The 25,126-nt window shown below is 39.5% G+C and overlaps 1 protein-coding gene across 9 annotated transcripts in view; it reads right to left on the bottom strand.

Annotated features, from left to right (window-relative positions):
• Positions 1 to 25,126, bottom strand: part of LOC132144948 (NACHT, LRR and PYD domains-containing protein 1b allele 2-like) — a 173,491-nt gene that overhangs the window by 54,499 nt on the left and 93,866 nt on the right. For 8 of the 9 annotated variants that reach the window (XM_059555545.1, XM_059555547.1, XM_059555553.1 and 5 more), the window contains one exon: positions 8,908 to 9,081. The exons of the other annotated variant lie outside the window; for it this stretch is intronic. In XM_059555545.1, the coding sequence (XP_059411528.1) occupies positions 8,908 to 9,081 (174 nt within the window). The remainder of the gene's footprint in view (positions 1 to 8,907; positions 9,082 to 25,126) is intronic. 9 annotated transcript variants of the gene reach the window in all.

Here is a 25,126-nt window from a genome sequence, read left to right as displayed (position 1 = left end):
ACAGACGGTAATCATGCAGATACATTCACATTCAACATAAAACACACTCTCACACATATAAAAACTGTTGAAAAATAAAACAAACAAAGAAAAAGGCGAACGCTATAAGTTCCGCCTCCATCAGCTGACAGGTGCGTCAGAGCACGTCAGGAGCCCTCAGGAGGGAGCGCCAAAATTCAAATACACTATCTTTCGCCCTTTCTTTCATTCATTATTTTTTCCGGTGGATCGTCTCATTCTGTTTGTGACACTGTACACTGCAAAACCATGCCGTTTTTTTTATTACCAAGACGCAGTTTCCGACCGTGAGTTATTCCATAACGGACACAAACAGTTCTGTCGCTGAAGAACTGTAATGTAAACAAATGAATTATGATCCATATTACAACGTTATTGCTCCGTTGGACCAAACGTGCTCCATGAGATGTCGTTCAGTGGACCCTTACCTTTCTAACTAAACCAGGATTTACAGCTGTGGATGTGTTTATAACTCGTTATTATGACGGATCTGGTATGTACAGTGTTTCATTGCTGATGTTTTTATGTGTACTGCTTACACAAATGTAGCAAATACAGTCTTTATAAGCTTTCCATTGAAAAACAGCGTTCTGTTGTCGATGCTTTTGAGGCACAGATCTTTATAATGATACATAGTTTGTCAAGATTAAATTTGTCCCGTTTCATTTAATCTATTCATAAACACTGACACTTGCGAGTTTAGGTGTTTTCAGGACGAGGGCATCGGGCTGCTGGCTAAGAGGTTAACCCAATGCACGCATTTCCAAGCACTTATCTAAATCCACTGCATTAAATTTTCGAGGATTTCAAGCACCTTTATGACCCTGTACGACGGCGAATGTGATGAGTATAAAGCCTTGACTGTTTGATCAGGTGTGCGCGCAGTCAGTGGAGGCTCGCAAGTGGAGCCATTGAAAGCATAAATCCCTCCTATGCAACGGCAGGGCTAGCACATGATATTGGACGATAGATAAGCCTCAACAAGCAAGCAGTCCCATATCTTGATAGCTTTAAGCAAAGACCTTCTTAAGTGTGTGGAGTGGGGCGGGATCCCCTACGGAGATAGGGGTAGCGAAGGGTGCTCTTTTAACCAGCTAAAAGATCAGCATGTACCTGTAAAGCATTACGCCATATGGTCAGAACTCTAATTTAGGCAACAGCATTGCCCTTGTCAGATAATGTTTTAGCATTGATACGAGCAGAATTTACAATCTGTACATTTAGTATCAAGCACTTTATCAATATACTAGTTTGAGCAACAGCAGATGACTGATTTAAACCCAGTGTGTTGGAGTAGTCAGATAAGTTTGATAAAAGCATCCCCAATAGATGAGCCTGAAGCAGCAGCCCATTTATATCGACAGCCTTGAGCACATATTAACGAGGCTCATGGATATATTTAACTGGTAGTGTTACCGGTGTGTTAATATGATAGCATGCCTCGCAACACAACTGAACGATTAGCTTTGTACAATAAGCAATGTCTGAAGGATGTTCACCAAAATAGCACTAGGCAGTAAAATGAAAGAACTTTGCTTAGCTGTGTGGGCTTTTTACACCGATCTCACTGTATTTCCTACATATTTTACTAGGTGGCTTATTCGTTCGAATGACCCCACCTAACCCCACCCCTAAACCTAACCCTCACAGAAATCTAAATTATGATTTATTGAGCATATACATTTTCGTGCACGTGTATTCCCTGGGATCGAACCCATGATAGCATGATTACATATCAAGGTATAACGCAATAATCTACCAACTGAGCTACACGAAACGCAAATCAGAGTGCAAATAAAAGAGTACAAAACATTAATATGAAAACGGCCTTTTGCCGATAGGGGCGCAATTGTAGTATACGCTCTGATGGGTCGTATTTCAGGGATTTGGACAAACGACCTATACGAGCGTATTGGTTGGAGGACAGGTTGTCTGTATTGCATGTCTAGTTGGTCTCAGGCATGTAAAACATCATTAAAATTACTTGAATCATTATGTAAAAGGGCAATAAAAATTCATGATAAAAAGCCTCGTCAGTACCATCACTGTAAAGTACTAAAGAAATATAAAATTGAGTTTTGAAAATCTCATTAAATATAATCAAATTTCTGCTCTATTTAAAATCATCCATAATATTGCTGCTCCCCCTTTGAGAAAATGTGTCACACTAAATTCAGATAGACTTTATAGAGCCACAAGGTCGACAGTCAGAGGAGAGTGTAGCATTCCAAGATGTAGAACCAATTATGGTCAACATTCTTTCTCTTATAAAGCAGTGAGCCTTTGGAACACTCTTCCAAATGAAATTATTTTATATATAAACTATAGTACATTTACACACCTGACCAAACAGTGGCTATTAACAAAGCAAACCTGTAAGCACTGAATGACTGTGATATGAACAATGTAGACTGTGAGTGAGTGAGTGTTAGATTCATGAAGTGGAGAGTGTTTTTACAATGTAAGTGAAGTAATGTTTCCTTGTATAATTCTGTATATCATGAAATGGAGAGTGTTCTTATGATGTGAGTGAAGTAATGCTTCCATGAATAATACTGTATATATTTTATGAACTTTTTAAAAATGTAACATCTTTCTAGGGACTGCTGGTGGAAATTAGCATTTTTTTGCTATAACCTGGCACATGACTTCTCCTTTTTCTTAGACTAATATTTTTTGTGCATTGTCCCTGATTACATATAAATAAACTCATTCAAGTGCTCCCCATAGGCACGGGGAGTGGCTCAGGTATGTTAAATCCACCAGCCAATTTTCATTGGCTTTTACTCTTAAACTCAGAGATGATTGACCTCCCAAGTGAGACCCCATATGTCGTTCGACATAACTCGTAGTGACCGACAGATAGGGAACTCATTTATCTTCAGCATTAATATTCATATGCCTAATTAGTATTAACTATACTTTCTCCTGCACAGCACTGTTGTGACTTGCTGACTGCATCTTCATTTATAGTCTTACTATTGTACTATTCTCTGAATAATTTAGTAAATTAGTAATAGTTTGGTGAATGATATTGTCAAAATTAAATTACACATTTTCTATTAAGGATATTTAAGTAAACAAGGATGTTTAAATATTGTGAATACTTACGGGGACGTTGATTGCTTGAATATGATTGGTTGACGAACATTCTGAGGTGTTCAATTATTTTCTGGGAAACACACAGCGGACGTAGTTCCAGGCAGCTTTCCTGACCGCTTTACAATTCCATATCACTTCACATAGTTAACTGTAATAACGGTCATGCAGTTTGCAAAAAAAGGTGTTGTCAGCACTGCCCTGACAATTTTATCAGTTATTTCATTTCAAATCTTTATTGTCATATGCACAGGAAACTGTCGTCACACAGTACAATGAAATTCTTATTCTGCGCCTCCTCCTAGCAACATTAAACATCAATTATCAATTAAATTAAAATTAAATCAAACACCCTAAATAGCAAGTGACACCAAAAAAGACAACATCATATATGCCATGTAAACGTGCAGAATCAGTGCAAAGTATGCAGAGGTAAGTTGACAGTAATTGTTCGCTTTTATGTCCCTGTATATATGTGCGCACGCGTGTGTGTGTGTGTGTGTGGTAAGGACATGATGGATCATTCATTGCACCTCCCAGGATTAAAGGGCAATCTGCAGCGTTGGGGGGAGGGGCAGAGGGTAAGAACCATTCACAAGCCTGATGGCCTGTGGGTAAAAACTGTCTTTTAGTCTTGTCGTCCTCGCTTTCACACTTCTGTAGCGTCTTCCAGATGGTAGAAGTGTGAATAGGTTATGCTGTGGGTGACTACTGTCCTTAATGATGTTAACTGCCCTCCTGTTGACCCTGATCTGGTAGATCTTCTCCAGCGTTGTTAAAGTTGTTCCAGTGATGGTTTTGGCTGCTCTCACCACCTGTTGCAGAGCCTTACGGTCCCGTGCTGTACAACTGCCGAACCAGACTGTGATAGAGCTTGTGAGGATGCTCTCTATTGTACATCTGTAGAAGCTGTTGAGGATTTTGCCTGGCATGCCAAATTTCCTGAGCCTTCTCAGGAAATACAGCCGCTGTCGTGATTTCCTCACCAGATGTGTTATGTTAAGAGTCCAGGAGAGATCCTCAGATATGTGAACACCGAGAAATTTAAATGCGCTCACTTTCTCCACTACAGTCCCTCCGATATGCAGTGATGGATGCTGCTTCCTCTTCCTCCGTGGATCAACGATCATCTCTTTTGTTTTACTAACATTTAAGGTGAGATTATTATCCTCACACCACTTCACAAGGCCAGCCACCTCCCTTCTGTATGCTGACTCATCACCCCCAGATATCAGTCCAATGACTGTGGTGTCGTCAGCAAATTTGATAATACTGGTGTTAGTCTGTGAGGTGACACAGTCATGGGTATATAGCGTATAAAGCATGGGACTCAAGACACAACCCTGTGGAGTTCCTGAGTTTACAGTTATAATCCTGGATGTGTGGTTGCCCAATTTAACAGACTGTGGTCTGTTTGTTAGAAAATTCAGAACCCAGTTACATAGGATTGGTGGCACACCGAGGATGGAGAGCTTTTCGATGAGCTTGGATGGTATCACTGTATTAAACGCTGAACTGAAATCAATGAACAGCAGTCGAACAAAGCTGTCCCTGCTCTCTAGGTGCGTGAGGGCTGTGTGTATTGTCGCATTGACGGCGTCCTCTATAGACCTGTTCGGTCTGTAAGCAAACTGGTAGGGGTCCAGCGTGTCTGGAACAATGGTCTTGATATAGCTCATGACAATTCTCTCAAAACATTTCATGACTATCGGAGTCAATGCAATGGGCCGATAGTCATTAAGACAGGTTACTTTACCCTGTTTTGGCACCGGTATGATAGTGGTTGTCTTAAGGCAGGTGGGGATTGAGGTTTGTGAAAGCGAGAGGTTGAATATGTCCGCAAAGACATCTGCTAGCATCCATGCACAGGTTTTAAGTGCTCGTCCGGGGATGTTGTCCGGGCCAGCTGCCTTTCGGGGGTTTATTTTTCTCAGAGTCTTTATCACATCTGCAGATGTGACTGTAAATGGTGGGTTCAGAGTACTTCCTCTGACCAACTCTCTCTCCAGTGGTTCTGTGTTTAGGGCCTCAAAGCGGGCATAGAATTCATTAAACTTGTCTGATGTAAAGTGACTGTCCGTGATCTTTACCCCGCTTCTGCCTTTGTAGCCAGTGATGCTTTCCAATCCCTGCCACATGTGTTGGGTATCCGCAGTGGTGTAGTGACCCTCTAATTTCAATCTATATTGTCGTTTGGCATCCTTTATGGCTCTTCGTAGGTCATACCTCGCTTTCTTATAGTCACTGGCATTACCTGAGACAAATGCCTTGGAGCGTGCATGCAGCATGGATCGTACCTCACAGTTTATCCATGGTTTCTGGTTGGGATATTTCTGTATTTGTTTACGTGGCACAATGTTATCAATGCAGATGCTAATATAGCTAGTAACCACTGAAGTGTATTCGTCCAAATCGACAGTATAGTCATTGGACCTAGCAGCTGTCTTGAACACATCCCATTCGGTACATTCAAAGCAGTCTTGAAGCACCTGATCAGATTCCTCAGTCCACATTTGTACTGTTTTCCTTATAATGGGGGCTTGCTTGAGAAGCTGTCTGTATGCTGGGTAAAGAAACACTGAGATGTGATCGGACTGTCCGAAGTGGGGGCGGGGTGCAGCTTTGTATGCCCCCTTCACGTTACTGTACACCTGGTCGAGTGTGTTTTTCTCTCTCGTGGGGAGATCAACGTGCTGGTGGTAGGCTGGCATCACAGTCCGTAAATTACAGTGGTTAAAATCGCCCGCAACGATAAACACTGCGTCAGGGTGTGTGTTTTCTTGTGTGTTAATAATGTCATACAGAGTCCCAAGCGCTAGTGCAGGATTCGCGTGCGGAGGGATGTAAACACCCAGGAGAAATACAGCGGTGAACTCCCTTGGTAGATAGAAGGGTCTGCATTTTAACAATAATAGCTCTGCATCACTCGAGCAGTGTTTGCTAACAATCTGCACGTCTGAGCACCATTGGTTATTGACATAAACGCATATTCCCCCACCTTTGTGTTTTCCTGATGCCGCTGTGCGATCCCCGCGGTGGATTGTGTGTGTTTGTAGCTGTACCGCGTCATCCGGTATATGTTCCGATAGCCTGGTTTTGGTGAGGATTAGTGCACAACAGTCTTTAATCTCTCTCTGTGATATAATCCTGGTTCTGAGCTCATCCATCTTGTTTTCGAGGGATCGGACATTCGCAAGCAGAAGGCTAGGCAGAGGTGGTCGGCTAGTTCTAGCCTTTAGCCTTGCATGTAGTCCACCTCTCTTCCCTCGTCGCCGCTTGAGTTGCTCCTTCCGTCGGCTGCACTGTTCACCCAACTCCGGTGTTGGTAGGCCCCGCTGGTTTGAGCTCGGATTCAGCAGGTAGTCCAGATCCGACAAATTAAAAGTGGGCTCATGAGGTTGCTTCCCGATTTCCAATAAAGTTTCTCTGTCATATGTGATTATTGCCGATGAAACTAGTACGTTTAAGTGTTGAAAAAAGACTGAACAAACGTAAATAAACATAAATAAACGACGACTGCAGGAGGAGTGCACAGAGACGTCTGCCACGATGGGCGCCATCTTACATCTTACATTCTCCTATATAGTGTATATAGTGTATATAGCCTATATAGTGTAGTAACTTAAAGGTTACACATGAAATTTCTCACTAGCGAGGTAGTAGCAGCGCTGTTTAGAGACACTGCTGCAGAGGGGTGTTAAGAGATTATGAGATTTGATGAGAAGCAGAAGAAATAATCCTACTCACAATAGCTATTTGGGTACAAAAATGGATGAATCCCTTTAAATATATAATCTGATCGATGTCTTGAGGTGTGGTAACCGTAGTATAAGCAGAATAATTGACTCCAGGCCACTGAATTCTTAAAATAATAATAATGCACACCGAGGTGTAACGGTCACTCCGCTTCTGCTTAATTAAAGGAGGACTCCATTATAACTCAAGACAAGGACTACAGTAAGAAGTATGCAGCTCTTATTACTTCTCACCATTTCAACATTTATGTAATATACAGTATTTACAGTACAGTACTTTCTTTACATTTTTTTTCTTAGTTTGCCTGTTCATCCAACAAATGACAGAGTATGACCATTCAATAATATTTCATCAACATCTTAACACATTTGAAAGAATATAACCTTAAGTGACATAAGTGTTGTATATTAAATACAAAAATATAATATTTATTTCTGTTTAATTCTGTATATCTCTACACATTTATTATAGAAATACTACATAAAGCATCTGAAATTCATGGAATTTAATTTTCTCTTGCAACGTTCATATGTTAAATAATATTACCATACAAATACTTGATTTTTTTTTTTTTTTAAGGTTTTGTTTTACTCTGTAACAGACAAATACTTCTGCATTATTTTTACCAGCTTATATGTACTTGTATGATATGTATGCAGTATATATTTCAAATATTTTCATTCAAAATTTTCTAAACAAAACTCTTGGAATGAAAGTTAGTCTCATAAGCTCTATTCATGGGGATTAGTATTACCTGTGACCTCCAGTCATTTGTTATAATTGCGGAGGTTGTCTGGTTGATCTTAATCCTGTGTGAATCGGCATCTCTGTGATTTGGTGGGTCGTATATAATTTGTCGAGGTTTTTGTTTCCTGTGTGCCTTTTTATCAATCTTTGCAAAGGATGGATCTGCGTTTGAGTGTTTTGACAGTTTTTGGGTGCTGTCATATCACTATACTACCCCACACAACTATACAATTTGCAGAAAGATAAAGCTATAAAGTTTTTGAAATTAATGTGCTATGAATAAATGAAGTATATTATTTTAACCTGGTGAAATATAAATGATGCAGGGCACAAAACTATATTCGTTTATTTATTTTTTAAATCCATCTAACCAGACCATAGAACGGGACTCAAAGCCTTGACATCTGTGTATCCGGGAGATAAGTCAGTATATTTGAGTAAAATCAAAACCTTCTATTATCCTGTGTGAATGCACCACACCAAATTCAGATGTGGGGAGTAATTTCAGAATCACACAATGTCCCAAGATAATACTAATCCTATACGAATAGGTCTGTAAACTTCTGTAAAGAGAGGTTCTTTCCACATATTTGCAGTCAGTGTTGCCTTTAAGTTGCACTGTTCACTTAAATTATTAAAAATGTGATGTACATGAGAAAAGTGTTCTAGGAATGTCAATGTGCACTTCTGCTGGGACCTCGATCACATTTTTATTGCACGAGACCAAGACAATTTACAGATGTATAAACCAAGTTTTAGAAGAATTTAAGAATCTTTGAAGACTGAAAATTAACATAACCACTGAAGAATTTTGCTACAATCCTACCTTAAATTAACCAATAAATTATTTTGCCAACAAAACTGGTAAAATGTATTTATTTTATGTAATGGAGAAATCTACTACACTGACAGCTACTCAATGGCTGCTCAGACAAACACAACACAATCTCTCAGTTCACACCTCCTTCGACGTGTTTTGAGCGGTTAGTTTCAATATCAGAGAAAATGCAGATCTGTTTAATTCTTTTGTAAATACCCCAAATCATCAACACACATCTGTATGATATAAAGCAGCTGTTTTTAGATGCTCCACTCAACCTATAATATCATGAGTATTTTAAAATTGTGTCAAAAACTTTGGAAAGAATCTAATGAAGATTAAAACAGCATCCTTTTCAAGTAACTTACAGGAAACTTTCTTTATGACACAGTTTGGGTTTTCATTTTGTTTATAATCAACAAAGGAGCAAAATTTAGGAGGATGCTGACAGATTTATATAATCTTACCACAGTGTTTCCAGTTTACAGCGAGGATCCTTCAGTAGATCAGAGAGCAGCTTCACTCCTGGCTCTCCTAGTTTATTTCCAGTCAGATTCAGTTCTCTCAGGTGTGAGGGGTTTGATCTCAGAGCTGAAGCCAGAGCAGCACAACCTTCATATGTGACTCCACAATCATACAACCTGTAGACAACAATGACACTCTTCAGTCTCTCAGTTCAGGATCTACAGCTCAGATCAGCAACAACTTCACAATCAGAAAGAAACCACTACACTATTAACAGATCCATTATCAGGCTCACAAGAATGTAATCTCTGTGTGAGTACCACAAAGTTAACAACACTATAAAATCTATAAAATATATAAAAACACACTGAAAATGCTATAAGATATGAATAAGTAACTATTATGGATAATGATTATTATTTGTATTACTTTTATTACTGTTGTCCCTGGCTGCAGATTTCTTATACAGCTGTGCTTTTTATTTCATATATTTTAAAAGTTTACATTTACATTTAGTCATTTAGCAGACGCTTTTATCCAAAGCGACTTACAAATGAGAACAATGGAAGCAACAAAAGAACAATGATATATAAGTGCTATAACAAGTCTCAGTTAGCTTAAACACAGAATATGTAGCAAGGGCTTTTAAATAATATAATAAATAAAAAGAAAACAGATGGAATAGAAAAAGAATAGAGCAAACTAGTGTTAGAGGTCTTTTTTTATAATTTTATAATAAATGAAAAGAAATGGTAAATCGACTGCATTTATATAGTGCTTTCAACAGACCCATGGCCATCCAAAGCGCTTTAAAAGTTGCCTCACATTCAGCCATTCACACACTCATTCACCCACCGACGGCGGTGCCAGCCATGCAAGGGCACTGTCCAGCTCATCAAGAGCAGCTGCGGTTAGGTGTCTTGCTCAAGGACACCTCGACACTTGGTCAGGTGAAGCCGAGGATTGAAACACCAACCTTTCGGTTTGTAGACAACCTACATGAACCACTGAGCCACTGCTGCCCCTCTAACTTTAGCACTGGATAGAATAGTAAGTGTTAAAGTTAGAGAGTCAAATAAAAATAGAAGAGATGGGATTTAAGCTGATTCTTGAAGATGGCCAAGAACTCAGCTGCTGGGAGTTGGGCAGGTCATTCCACCAGGAGGGAACATTTAATTTAAAAGTCAGTAAAAATGAATTTGTGCTTTTATGGTTTGGCACAATCAAGCGCTGTTCACTTGCAGAACGCAAGCTTCTAGAGGGCACATAAGTCAGAAGTAATGAATTTAGGTAAAGGGGTGCAGAGCCAATTGTGTTTTTTTATGCAAACATCAATGCCTTGAATTGTATGCGAGCAGCTATTGGTAGCCAGTGTAAACTCATAAACAGAGTTGTAACATGTATTCTTTTCGGCTCATTAAAAATTAATCTTGCTGCCGCGTTCTGGATTACTTGTAAAGGTTTGATAGAACTGGCTGGAAGACCTGGCAAGAGAGCATTGCAATAGTCCAGCCTGGACAGAACAAGAGCTTGAACAAGGAGTTGTGCAGCATGTTCCAAAAGAAAGGGCCTAATGATGGCCCTTCATCCAGTAAGAAATGTCTGTTAGACAAGCTAAGATGCGAACAGCTACTGTCGGATCATCAGGATGGAATGAGAGGTTAGAGTTGAGTGTCATCAGCATAGCAGTGGTATGAAAAGCCATGTTTCTGAATGACAGAACCTAATGATGCCATGTAGACAGAGAAGAGAAGTGGCCCAAGAACTGAGCCTTGAGGCACCCCTGTGGTTAGATGTTGCGACTTGGACACCTCACCTCTCCAAGATACTTTGAAGGACCTATCTGATAGATAAGACTCAAACCACTGGAGTGCGGTTACTAAGATGCCCTTTGCCAGAAGGGTTGACAGGTGGATCTGGTGGTTAATCATGTCAAAAGCAGCGGACAGACCAAGCAAGATAAGTATTTATGATTTGGATTCTGCTCTTGCCAGTCTTAGGACTTCAACAACTGAGAGCAAGGCAGTCTCATTTGAATGACCACTTCTGAAGCCACATTGGTTCAAGGAGGTTGTTCTGTTTGAGAAAGACAGAAACCTGGTTGAACACAGCTCGTTCAAGTGTTTTTGCAATAAAAGGAAGAAGGGGAACTGGTCTGTAGTTCTCTAAAAGAGATGGGTTGAGGGTGGGTTTCTTAAGTAGTGGAATTATAAGAGCCTGTCTAAATGATGAGGGAAAAACACCAGTGTGGATGTGTTAATGATGTGAGTAAGTGCAGGTACAACTGGAGGAGAAATGGCTTGAAGGAGATGAGATGGAATAAGATGTTAATAAGACATGTTAAAGGGTCATTATCTGGCTCGGCTCGGTGTTCATCTTCAGTTCTCTCTTCACAGCAGTTCAGTCAGTGTACTGTTTGAGTACATGAATTACTCCGGGATATTGGTTTGTTTGAAATCAGAGGGAGTATCAGCCACATTAAACAAGTTAACAGCTTAAGACATTTGTGGATTAATGCGTATTGGAGAGGCGAACCGTTTAAAACGATTCAATTTGATTTGGTGAACTGGTTAAAAACGATCCGGTTACATCGAATGATTCGTTCGCGAACCGGATATGACAAACTGCTTTGTTTTGAACTGTCTTACAACAGACACAGAAGAGAAGACAATGCTGCATAAAGTCGTAGTTTTTGCTATTTTTGGACCAAAATGTATTTTCGATGCTTCAAAAAATTCTAACTGACCCTCTGATGTCACATGGACTACTTTGATGATGTTTTTCTTACCTTCTGGACATGGACAGTATACCATACACACAGCTTCAATGAAGGGACTGAGAGCTCTCGGACTAAGTCTAAAATAGCTTAAACTGTGTTCCCGAAGATAAATGGAGGTCTTACTGGTTTGGAACGACATGAGGGTGAGTTATTAATGACATAATTTTCATTTTTGGGTGAACTATCCCTTAAATAAGTTAATAAGATGTTTACTTAAGATAATTACCATTTAAATCAATGTTTCATGTCCTTTATTATTTATTTAGCAGTCAGACTCCACATTGCATCAGTGTTTTGATCTGTTTAAAGGGATAATTCACCCCAAAATGACAATTCTGTCAGCAATTAATCACCCTCAGTTTGTTCCAAATCTACACAAATTTCTTTCTTCTGTTGAACACAAAAGAACATATTTGAATAATGTTGGAAAAAAGAAACTCAAATAAGTTTGATAAAACATACATTGAGTAAATGATGACAGAATTGTATTTTTTGTGTCACTTACAGAATGCTTTGAAATCATCCTCTTTTGTTCACCCAAAACTCTTCAAACTTGGTCAGAATGACGTCAAGACATGGCTGATTTTGTCAAACCTATCATGTTAAAACATATCAAACCTTAATACTCTTTTCAGGTGTTTTTGAGGCTCTTATCGTGCTTAAAATTTCATGAATCTCTAGTTGTCAGCATTTAAACATTGGCAAAACCTAAAATATCGCTGTCGAGCAAGGGCTCTTTATTACCCTCCAATCAACAGGAAATCAACTATTTTGGTTTAACTTTTTTTTTTATCGAAGGCACTTATTTTAAAATACTCCTTTGTAATGCATGTGATTTACACTGAGGATGTGAAACTACAATTGGATTTTGTACTTGAAAGATGTGGCCATGGTAAGGGAATGCCATCCAGCTGACATGAGGAAGTGCACACATTAAAATTATTAAAATAATCTTCTAATATTTACTCACTTAACTCTGTTATTTTTTTTAAATACATTTTGTTTTTGTTATGAAATGAATGTACTACATACAACAATATTTTTTCTTTGATGTTTCTTGTGTCAATGAGAATTTATGATGTTAAACAATATTCCGTTTTTAATCATACACTTTTTATTTCCAGATAAATTAATACATTAAAAACACATTCTGTTCTATTTTTTTAATTAATGCAGAATGTGTCATTTTAAAATAGACAGATCTGATTAAAGAATATAAATAAATTCAAATGTAATACTGTAGTATTACCACTATATATAGCATTATATTTTTAAGTTTGTGCAATCCCTGTGTGCTGAGAGAAGTGTTTTTTGACATTAAAGTGAAGTGAAGTGAAGTGAAGTGAAGTGAAAGTGACATTCAGCCAAGTATGGTGACCCATACTCAGAATTCGTGCTCTGCATTTAACCCATCCAAAGTGCACACACACAGAGCAGTGAACACACACACACACTGTGAACACACACAGTGTGTTCCCCCGCACATTTTCACAACCTTTCGATTGCGAGTCCGACTCTCTAACCATTAGGCCACAACTTCCCCTAAATAAGCATTAGCTTTAGTTCTGGCAGGTCATGTGAGTCAAGCTTGCATTAGCTGATCAAATCTACCTATACTAATACGACACCTATCACAGCATTCCTATACAAGCTCTATTCAGTAGTATTCAGCAGCTTTTCAGCTTGCACAGGAACAAATTACCCTTCTCCATCCCCAGCTCCTCATTTCGCCACCATCAGGACTGATGCTAGCCTACAAGACGACCACTGGCACAGCACCAACTTACCTAAACTCATTGGTTAAATCTTATGTGCCCTCCAGAAGTTTGCGCTCTGCAAGTGATCGACGCCTTGTGGTACCATCCCAAAGAAGTTCAAAATCACTCTCACTGACCTTTTCCTGGACTGTGCCCAGCTGGTGGAATGACCTCCCAATCTCAATCCGTACAGCTGAGTCTTTACTCATTTTCAAGAAACAGCTAAAGACTCATCTTTTTCGCCTGCACTTAACCAACTAATACTAGCACTTTTCCTTTTCTTTATAAAAAAAAAACAAAAAAAACCCTACCTATGCGTTCTATACTAGACTAACTGAGACTTGTCATGGCACTTGTATACTGTTGTTGTTCTCTTGTTGACCTGACTGCTTCTATTGTTCTCATTTGTAAGTCGCTTTGGATAAAAGCGTCTGCTAAATTATTAAATGTAAATGTAAAAAATGATATTCCTTACAAATCAGACTCCTTTATCTTGAATAAAGTGTTACACTGATTTATTACATTAATGATATCTCCCTTGTTCTGTTCTGTTTAACCTGGGGGGGGGGGGGTATTATTATTGCTGCTTGCTTTTGCCCAGGACAGAACCATACCGCCAAACCAAAGTTCATGCTAAGTATCTATCATTTTGACGATAGTGGTCCTGAAAGAATTATTTTTATTGTGTTGCCTTTTGTTACAGTTAAACTATTTAAAATGCAACATACTACAAATTGCTGAGTTATGTTTTTTTTTACCCAAATGCTGTGTACAGCTTGTTGGGTCATTTTAATGGGTAATATCTTTTAATTTTTAAACTCAGGTGCTAGGTAGTTTTTCTGTAACTAAGATGATGGGTAATTTTTTAAAACTGACTGATTTTTTTCATCAAATGCCGGCTTGGTGAGCACCATTAACATTAAAGACATTAAAAATATTACTGTTCAAAAACATTTGACTGGTAGTATACACTATATATATATATATAGCACTGCGGTCAACGAGCAGGATGCGGCCGCTAAAAGAAGCCGCCGCCCCTGGCGCCCCGGACCGAAGAGGGGAGCGCGTGCAGCCGCCGGACTCCGCCCCTTACCTGGACCCTTCCTCCATGAACACTGCCCGACCCACACGAACTCTGCAGCATGACGTGGACACCAGATTCCCTGTTGTTTTGGACACTCTCCCCCTTTGGCCACTTTTTTCCCCTGTGTTATTTTACTTTCTGTTAATAAAAGCCTCTCCGAGGCCTGACGCCACGCCCACTGTTTCTGTCATGTGTTCGTCCAGGGGCGTAGATTACGCGGGGGACACGGGGGACGTGTGTGTCCCCCCCACTTTTAATATCACAGAAATTCGTCCCCCGCACATTTTCGGTCAAGTGTGTTCATATAGAGGTTTTCAAGAGCTGGTGTGAATAAATATAGATTTAAATTCAAAGATACAGGTTAGTCTGCGCATGACCTGATGTTTTTGTCGGACCGGGAAGGCGAAATGAACATCATGGAGCGTTAAACTCTCCTGCAGTGTGTGTGTTTCATTCATACTCGAAGCCGGCAGGCGCTCTCGCGCAGAAAATCATAACAGGAAATTCCTAATATGGGCAAAAGCATCCAGCAATCGCTATATGAAAACAGTTGTTTTCGTTTTTTTTTTTTTAAGTCCAATAAAATCTCCAGCAGGTGATAAATAAAGTATAAGAACAATGCAGTGCTAATTGACATAGCATTTATTACAGTATAGAAACTATTCTGCCTTATTATTTGATAAAAAGTGTTTGTAGTATATAAACAAATCATTATTATTTGTTATTGTCCAGCAGTTATAGATTTCTAAGCCAAAAAAAAAAAAAACCTAGAAATATAGAGAAAAAGTAGTTGCCTTTAGTTTCCACTACCAGTCAAAAGTTTTTGAACAGGGAGCTTGTTAGTTTTTTTTAAAGTCTCTTCTGTTCCCCAAGCCTGCTTTTATTTGATCCAAGTGCTGCAAATCAGTGAAATTTTGAATTATATTTACTAGACTATTTAAAATAGCTGTTTTCTATTTGAATATATTTCAAAATTTAATTTATTGAGGTTTCAAAGCTGATTTTTTTTGCATCATTACTCCAGTCATATATATATATATATATATGTGTGTGTGTGTGTGTGTGTGTGTGTGTGTATGTGTGTGATTTCTGTCCCCCTCACGTCTGAAAAGATGGCTACGCCCCTGCCCGTGACACTATATATATATATATATGAACAAAGGCATCTGCTAAATGAATAGATGTAAATGTAAACATTGATGTTTTCTGGTGCAAATCTATTCAAAGTTTCACTATTAGTAGAGAGAAGCTGCACAGTAACAGGTAATTCACACACACACACACACACACACACACACAATGTCTCTTTACATTGACTGGTTCTTTGTCTGCTAACAGACAACTGTAAGGCTGGGAGAACCTCATACAGGCTTCTTTAAACTTTTTTTTTGTCAACAACTGTTTATTGAATTTTCTTATGTGAACAGTAGTATAGAACAAAAAGCAACTGTGCAAATCTTACCCATCCCAACCCATCCCACCCTCTGGTAGACTTAAAGGTACAGGTTGTAGGACCTGCCACGAGAGGGCGCACTACCAAAACAATAAAAATCGCCTGGTTTGATTATGCTAAGGAGGAGCATGGAATGATGGGATTTGTTGTCTTCTACCCAACCGCTGATGGCCATCAATTATATGGAAAGATAAATCATGGGTTTAACGGATGCAAAGACACAATCAGACTATGGATCAGACGCTTCCTCACGCCGGTCTAGAGACGCGATGCCCCGCGTTTGGCGCGTATCCCCCATAATACTAATCTTGTTGATCATTATTAATAACACGTTTTCTGTAAAGATATGAATCAAAACAACTCATCTATCGAGTAAAACACAAGCGAGATCTGCATCTCTTTCTAGTTGAAGTTTGTCGCGAAGCTCTCTCCATCTAGAAAATGCAACACCAATATTAATCCTCGCTCTTTCTCTCCTCTTGTCCCAAACTCTTCTTGGGTCGTTTGGTTGGCTGTCCCGTACGCTTACATTTACGGGAGCTGTCCTTGTCGACAGAACCAGCGGCAGACGGTAAACAGTAATTATGTTCCACAAATAAGTAACACAATTCACCATAAAACATGCAAGAGGTAAATAAGGAACTGCTTGAAGCAAGCTAGTGGTTTGCTGGACGCTAGACACTTCTTCCGTATTTGTCCACAACACTGTTGTCATGTGGTTTCTATGTCAGTAAAAGCGGTAACAAAGTAAGTAAGTAAGTAAAGTTTATTTCTAAAGCGCTTTTCACAGATAAAATCACAAAGTGCTGTACACAAGAAAAGTAGATGTATATACATAATATACACAATAAAAATGTATATACATAAGTCAAATCAAAGTGACACTAGTGAAAAAAAACCCATCAACCAAAAGCTTTCTTAAATAAACAAGTCTTCAAATCTTTTTTAAAAGAGCCAACAGAGTCTGCCAGACGCAGAGACAGGGGCAGGGCATTCCACAGTCTAGGGGCAACAGACTGAAAAGACAGGTCCCCTCGGGTCTTATAGCGAGTTTTTGGGACCATAAGCAGGTTCTGGCCAGAGGACCGAAGAGTGCGGCTTGAGGAGTACGGGGTCAAAAGGTCCTTGATGTACTGTGGGGCCTGACTGTTTAATGCCCTAAAAGTCAACACTAAAATCTTAAAATCAATCCTGAATTTTACAGGGAGCCAATGGAGAGCTAATAAAACGGGAGTGATATGAGACCTTCTGGGGGCACCAGTTAGAAGTCTAGCAGCAGAATTTTAAACCATTTGCAGTTTGTTCAAGGCTGACTTATTCAAGAAGGTAAAAACAGAGTTGCAATAATCAAGTCTAGTTGATATAAAAGCATGAATAATAATTTCCAGATCCTTCTTTGACAACATTTTGAGTATTTTAGAGATATTCCTAAGGTGATAAAAGCAGTTTCGGACAAGCTGTTTTGAGTGTATCTCCAAAGACATGGCCTGGTCAAACACAACCCCGGGGTTTCTAAGGCTGGATTTAACAGAGGAGCCAAGAGAGCCAAGGTGCTGTTTGATCAGCGGGATCTTGTGGTCTGGAGCAAAGATCAGTGTTTCAGTTTTACTTGCATTTATCTGCAGAAAGTTAGAGGCCAGCCAGTCTTTGATGGAGGACACACACTCTATAAACAGTGATAAACGATGGAACTCAAACAAGTGGGATCATCAATATGCAGATTAAAGTCCCCAAGGACTAAAACGCGATCTAGTTTTATGATAGACGTTCCTTCTATGATAGACGATCCCCGCTTCCTTCTCCTGCCGCGGCGCCGAGTAAGCAGCAGGTATTCCGATGATGGCGCTTGGCACTCCAGTTTTGGAGGGAAAAACTCATAACATCTGTCCCAGGTAATACAAAAGTCCTGCATATGTGCCTTAATGCGGAACAACGTGGCCCGATCGTATTGTATGATTGCAGAGACATAGCTGGTAGTTGATAGGGTTGACACGTAATATCACAAGGAGGATTACAAATGTAAGTGAGAGCAGAGAAGTGACAGACGCATCGCCAAACACAGGCGCCATCATTGTCACTTGGGCGTCACGTGACAAACAACAAAGGGTAACTGACGTCATTGACAGGCGTTTGTTAGTAATATTGTTAGTAATCAGCTGGACAAAATATATAACACTAGCCTAAGGGTTTTTGGATATTTTACTGCAAATATCTTACAAATTGTACCTTTTAGGATAGAGAATAAAAATAATAAATAAATACATAAAGTAAAATAAATAATAATAATAATAATAATAATAATAATAATAATAATAATATAATAATAATAATAATAATATTATTATTATTATTAATAATAATAATAATAATACAATTAAATTAAGTAATAGTAATACATAAAATACAATAAAATAATATTTACAAAAATTGTAGAAAAGATGACATCATTATAAGATGAATGCCATAATTTAACAGTTTTCACATTAGACCCATGTATACGAGAAATTGAGATTTCCATCGAGATAATGTCCAACAAATATACCACCCAGGTTCTTTTCTCCATTGTGTGAGTAGGATTCCGACTAGCAACTTTTTTGCTGCAGTGAGAGCAGCTAACAGTAAACATCTTTGTTGGACAGACAAGGTGAGGTCCCAAAAGTCATTCATGAAAAATAACGTGGAGTTAAACAAATCTTAATACCAAACAAATGTTAAAGGTCCTGTGAGAGCTGTGTCCAAAAAGGAGAGAGAGAGGGGCACCCCCAACCCCCCAAAAAAAGCAAAAATGTGCCTAAAGATCCTTGTGAACAAAGATTGCAAATAGGAGAAGATGACAGATTCATTTGAAACTGTTTCATTGGAGTCAAGTAAACCCTATGCAGAAATTTCCAATGAATAATTTGGTGTATAGGGTTTTTAGAATACAGTTTAAACATTCTCCATATCTGATCTGAAAATAATACAAGCACATCATCATTGAGATCCTTAGCCCAAACAGTTGTAATAGATAAAGGTTTGTATGAATGCTCAAGAAGAAAAAGATAGATGACTGAAACAGAAAAGGGAAATTACTCAGAGGGAAGGATTAGTTTGCGCAAAGTCTGAATACGTAGGTAGTTAAGAGTTCCAGGGCACCCCATATGCCAATAGGGCCGATCGAATGTGCAAATACATGAAAAAGGAAGTGCCTGGCAGATTATATTTAGTATTGAGATTCTGGAAGGATTGTAAACCACTATCATCATAGATATCTCCCAGAGTGTTTACTTTATGATGAGTCCATTGCGGACAATTGAATGGAGTATTGCCTGACAAAAGACTATTATTGTGGAAAATTGGCGAATGCTTATGTCATACTGTAACTAGTTGTAAACGTCTTTCAACATCTCTCCATGTGGAGAGAAGATGGGTTACAATGGGACCAAAATTAGATTTACACTGCCTAAGCGGAACCCCCGAAAAAACAAGATGCTTCAATTTAATATACCTGTACATACATAATGCTCATTGTAATATACCTGCCATACATTGTCAATTTGTATATTTTCGTTCCTTATCTACCCATTTTTATTTTTTTACATTTTTATTCCATTTTGTCTTTTTTGTTCTGTCACTGTCATTATGTTGCTCTGCGGAACTTCTGTCACGAAAACAAATTCCTCATATGTGTGAACATACCTGGCAATAAAGCTCATTCTGATTCTGATTTATATGGATAGATGAATAGATTCCTCAATTGCTCTACAAGATACAGAAGCATCAGGGTCAAACCAAACTGATAAAGGGCGGAGGAAAAAGGCTTGAGCATACAGTCTAAAATTAGGGAAAGAAAGACCTCCATGTAATGTACTTTGTTGTAAGGTAGTCAGTTTAATACGAGGACGTTTCCCATCCCATATATACTGTGAAACACATGCAGCAAGTTTGTTCCAGTAGCCAACTGGTGGAGCAAGAGGAATCATAGAAGAAAATAAATGAATATGTGGGAGAACATTTTTATCATTTTAATCACCGATATACGAGCCTGAAGAGAAGTAGGAAGACAAGACCAATTTAAAAAAGAAACTGAGGATATTTTGGCTATAATACTATTATAAGAAAACATCTATCTCCAAAAGTTTACTTAAAGTTTTGAACCAACAGAATAGATACTGAAAAGGAAATGGGATCAAATTTAGAATTGAGGGGAAGTAGACATGACTTACTCCAATTAATTTTAAACCCAGAAAGAGATCCAAAATGGTCAAATATATTCAATACATGAGGAATAGAATATGACGGCTTCTCCAAAAACAATAAGATATCATCAGCGAATAAAGAAATAAGATGATGGGTATTCCTTATAATTATGGGAGAAATAGTTTCAGATCGTTTCAAATAACAGAGAAAGCGGGCAACCCTGATGAGTACCTCGATATATAAAGAATGGCTTAGAGCAAACAGAACCTGTGAGAACAGAGGCTTCTGGATTGGCGAACAGAACTTTTATCATGTTTATGAAACTCGATCCTAGACCCAGATGCTGTAGAACCGCCCATAAATAGTTCCATTCTAGCTGGTCGAAAGCTTTCATTGCATCTAGAGATAATACTGCACAAGGGGAGGACAAACTATTAGTTGAATTAATAATATGATATAACCTGCGTAAGTTATCCGAAGCTGAACGAGATTTAATGAACCCTATTTGGTCATGATGAACACACCTGTTCATAAATGTCTCTAGACGACGAGATAGTACAATGGGTATGTCATAATGAGCCTGGATTGGGATTTCACTGCTGAAATATTAGAAAACTTTTCACTGTTGCGTATTCTTACAGCTAAAAGGTGGCTTGGTCTAATTCTGTGAAAATAGTAATTGTGCCTGCATCTTTGAATCAGGAATTCTGCCGTGGATCTTAGTAATGAATTAAACTCAGACCTAACTGCCATAATTTTGCTGAGTGTATTGTCTGATAAACAACGTTGATTGTCTCTAGTCAAATTCTGGAGCTGTGATTCCAGTGCAACTATCTTTTTATGTCTGATTTTCTGAAGCAAAGAGGCATATGAAATCGAGTTATTCCTTATAAATCCTTTGACTGCATTCCAAAGTGTTCGAGCATCATCAACTGAGCCTTGGTTAATTTCAATAAACTCAGCAATGTATTTCTGAATTGACTGCAAAGGTTTTCATTGTGTAACACTTTAGGGTTAAATCGCCATCTAGTCGCACGAGATGGCAGAGGAATAAAAGATAATCTGCACAAATTTCCATCATGATCCGACGAAGATAAGGAACAGATATCGGCAACACGAACAGCTGAAGATAAAGCATTTATCTTTTATGAGTAGCAGAAAAGAAAGTGAAAGAATTAGCAGAAGGATTTATTAAACACCAACTATCCACGAATGAAGATGAGGTTACACATTGCCTACGTTTGTCAGAACAAAAGACTTGAGAGTGTGATTCCTTTGGTCCAGATCTATCTAGGATATGCAACATTACAGAATTTGTGTCTGTACCCAATAAAATTTCAAAATCTGAAAATTTTAAAAGATAGGTAGACAAAACAGAGAAAAAAGTAGGATCAGGAGTACAAGGGGAATAAACTGAAATAAATACAATATTCCTATTCTACATTATTGTTTAAATACATTGTGACGCGTGTCCAGACCACTCATCAGCGTCACTCTGGAAAACAAAGAAGAAACACCTGTGCACAATCAGCATGGGCTGGCCAGCCACAGCTGAAGCTCATCAGAGCCCTACTACAAAAGCCGCCGCATGACACACACTGGTAAGACACATCTCCGGAAAGATACCACGCTAATAGGTTAAACACGTTAAGGGAAGTCGTGGCCTAATGGTTAGAGAGTCGGACTCCCAATTGAAAGGTTGTGAGTTTGAGTCCCGGGCCGGCAGGAATTGTGGGTGGGGGGAGTGCATGTACAGTTCTCTCTCCACCTTCAATACCACGACTTAGGTGCCCTTGAGCAAGGCATCGAACCCCCAACTGCTCCCCAGGCGCCACAGCATAAATGGCTGCCCACTGCTCCGGGTGTGTGCTCACAGTGTGTGTGTGTGTGTGTGTGTGTGTGTGTGTGTGTGTGTGTTCACTGCTCTGTGTGTGTGCACTTCGGATGGGTTAAATGCAGAGCACAAATTCTAAGTATGGATCACCATACTTGGCTGAATGTCACTTCACTTCACTAATGCCTCTTCTATACTTAAAGACAGAGGCGGATCACATCACCACACACATCGGCACCTCACCTCTCAATAAACTCTCCCTCCGGGGCATTTATTGAAACCCTCTTGTTGTGTGATTCCTCACCCCGTTTTAACGTGTTATTCTAAAGTCTGTATCACAACCTTTATCTAAAATAGTAATATTTAAAGTCCACTGCACCAATATCAGGACACCCTTGGTTTAAGCATCCGAAGATGAATGAGATACCACTTCATAAAACGTATTATCATACCTGTGTACATCCTTATCTTTCAAATGGGATTCATGAACTAATACTATATCAATCTCTCTTCTTCGCAATAAATCCAGAAAACCTGTATGTTTGTGTGGGCCATTTAAAAAGAATATACCCAGCTATGCTGTTTTGCTATACTAACATGCAGGCATGACCTGTGTGGTTAACACAGGATATTTTTCCAACTTGAACTTTTGATACTCTGTTTTAACGGTGAAAAAGATCATGTATTATGTGTGTGTGTAAGAATGTATGTAATTACCAAATAGGGAGTAATGCGGGGGTGGAATCTAACGGAGTAATCTAACACGTTATAATTTTCAAAATAGTAATTAGAGTATAGTTACAAGCCGAGGTCATTATATTATACTGCCGCGTTATATTGCTGACAGAATGCAGTGTTTTATAATCTAGAGATTGTAAAAAGGAAGTAGCACATGCACTAATGAGTCAAGTGCCAGTGGATTAGAGACCTGCTCCCGCGAGACCCGACGCAACAGAGCACAGCGGGTGGGACAAGACTTGATGGGCGAGTGCGAGACTCGTATGTGTGCAGGATTCGGGAGGGTAAAATGATTCATGGGACTCCAGTAAAATAGAAATATCTAAACATGAAATATCTAAAACAAATAAATTGTTATTCATCTATTGCACAAAAGCAATTTGAATTAATATGATATATAAATGATTAGCAGGCGCAAGTGTATGCAGAGTTTCTATTTAGGCTATAACACGTGTCTGCAGCGTTGAGCAATGCAGTGCTGAAATTTGCATGCTCAAGTTTCCTCTCATCATAACACATGAATTGTAGACATTATGAAATATTTATAATGCATATATTTATTGTGTTATAACAAATATTTTTGAGATTGCATGAACTGAGATCATAGACGGAGGGTGAACCAACCAACTGAAACAACGTTATGCAGCTCATTATGCAGACCTTTGTCTTCTCAGGTGTAAATCACAATGATATTCATGATAGTTCCCAGGTCAGGAAGCATACAGACTGGCTAAACCAACCGTCTGCTAGCCGCCTAACGTCAAAGAGGTCAGTTAATTCTAATTAATGCCACGGGTTGACGAATTGCTTTACCGGCTAAGTACGGCTCGTTTTTTTTCGACATTGGACTTATCAAAGGGTTATTGGCAGATCCCCTTGTCTCCATTATCCAGAGAAAAAAGTTTAGTGAACCCTGCAGTGGGGGAGAGCGTCAGGAGTCGCGCGGTGAGTGAGTGTGTTAAGCACAAATAACGAACACCTGTTTCTTGTTGCAGTAATTGGCATGGAGAGAGTATAAAACACCAGAAGAAACAGGAGCTGGAGAGAGAGAGAAGGACTGCTGGCTGCTACATGTGGACTGAATTTATGTTGATTGTTTTGTCTTTTGTTGGTGCCTGTTTTGCCACTTTTTGTTTGGAATTTATAAATAAAGCAGTCAGTAGTCACAGCCGACCCTGCCGTCTTCCTTCCTACACAACGAACATTGTTACATAATCCGTTTTAAATTAAAATCGATAGCGTTCCAGTGGACAGAGATCATAACATTAGCACAAAATCAGTTCAGAATCAATCACCAAAAGAATCAGTTCGGTTCAGATGCGCTCAGTCTGCTTCACACTGAATCACACATGCGCGGTATCATCAGCTCCTCGGTTCTCGAATCGGATGCGTCTGACAAACGCTTCTCGGTTCAGTGTACTGGTGATCCGAAAACTGATGCAACTGGTTCTTGACTCGAGAACGAGAAACGCTCCAGCACTGGGCGTGTACGTTCATTATCTGGCTCTGCTGCACAAACTTTCCCACGGCCTTTATTTAAGACCGGCCTTTATTTGTCTGTGTTGACCACGCCCCCGGCCACTATAAGAGGCCCGGCGTTTATTTGACTACCGGTTTTTATTTGAGGAATTACGGTAAATGACATACCTCTAACCCCAGCTATGGCCCTGGGTTAAGGTACCAAGACGGAGCAATGCACTGTGTGTACTGTATGAAATAAAACAAGAAGGAATGTGGTTTAAAAGATGGCAAGTAAAATAAAAAGCACATCAGTTTCACAATACACAATATAGTTCCTTTTCAGGAACTCGAGCTGCGTCGAAACGCTTTTGGGGAACGTCCCTGACGAGACCGACTCTAAATATATCGTATGCAATCAGTCCATCGGAAAGGCGTGACGTCACGGGCGGGGTGACGTAGGGACCAGGAAGCTATAAAAGCACGTGCCGTGCAGCTGGCTTCAGCTTCGAATCTGTCAGCAAGCGCTCTGTGTGTGCATGTCAAAAGTCTGTCCTGTTGGTCCTATTTATTGTTGTCTGTCCCTTAGCCATTAAAAGATCGCTAAAACAGCTCAATATGCCAAAACAAAAGCAAAAGACCAAACATATGAAGGGCGATTCCAAGCCACGTTATAGATTGTGTGTTCCTCCCTGACCTCGCTACATTACGAGTGGGGATACACACAGTCTGTGCGTGGCTTGCCTGGGATCGAAGCACGCTGAGTCGGCTCTCGAGGGGGCCGACTGTCCGCATTGCGAGCGATTGCCAATGCGGACGCTTCGATCCCGGAGGGTTCTCTTCGAGGAGGGAGCCTTCACCAGCGTTCCCCGCGGTGCTGGCCCCGCTTCTGCCGAGGCAGAGCGGCTGCTGCACTCGTGGGGTTCGCAGGTGGATCTG

This window comes from Carassius carassius, chromosome 8 (genome assembly GCF_963082965.1).
Source record: "Carassius carassius chromosome 8, fCarCar2.1, whole genome shotgun sequence".
Taxonomy (NCBI): Eukaryota; Metazoa; Chordata; class Actinopteri; order Cypriniformes; family Cyprinidae; genus Carassius; species Carassius carassius.
Note: the sequence above shows the minus strand (reverse complement) of the source record. Positions and strands in the feature narration are given on the sequence as shown.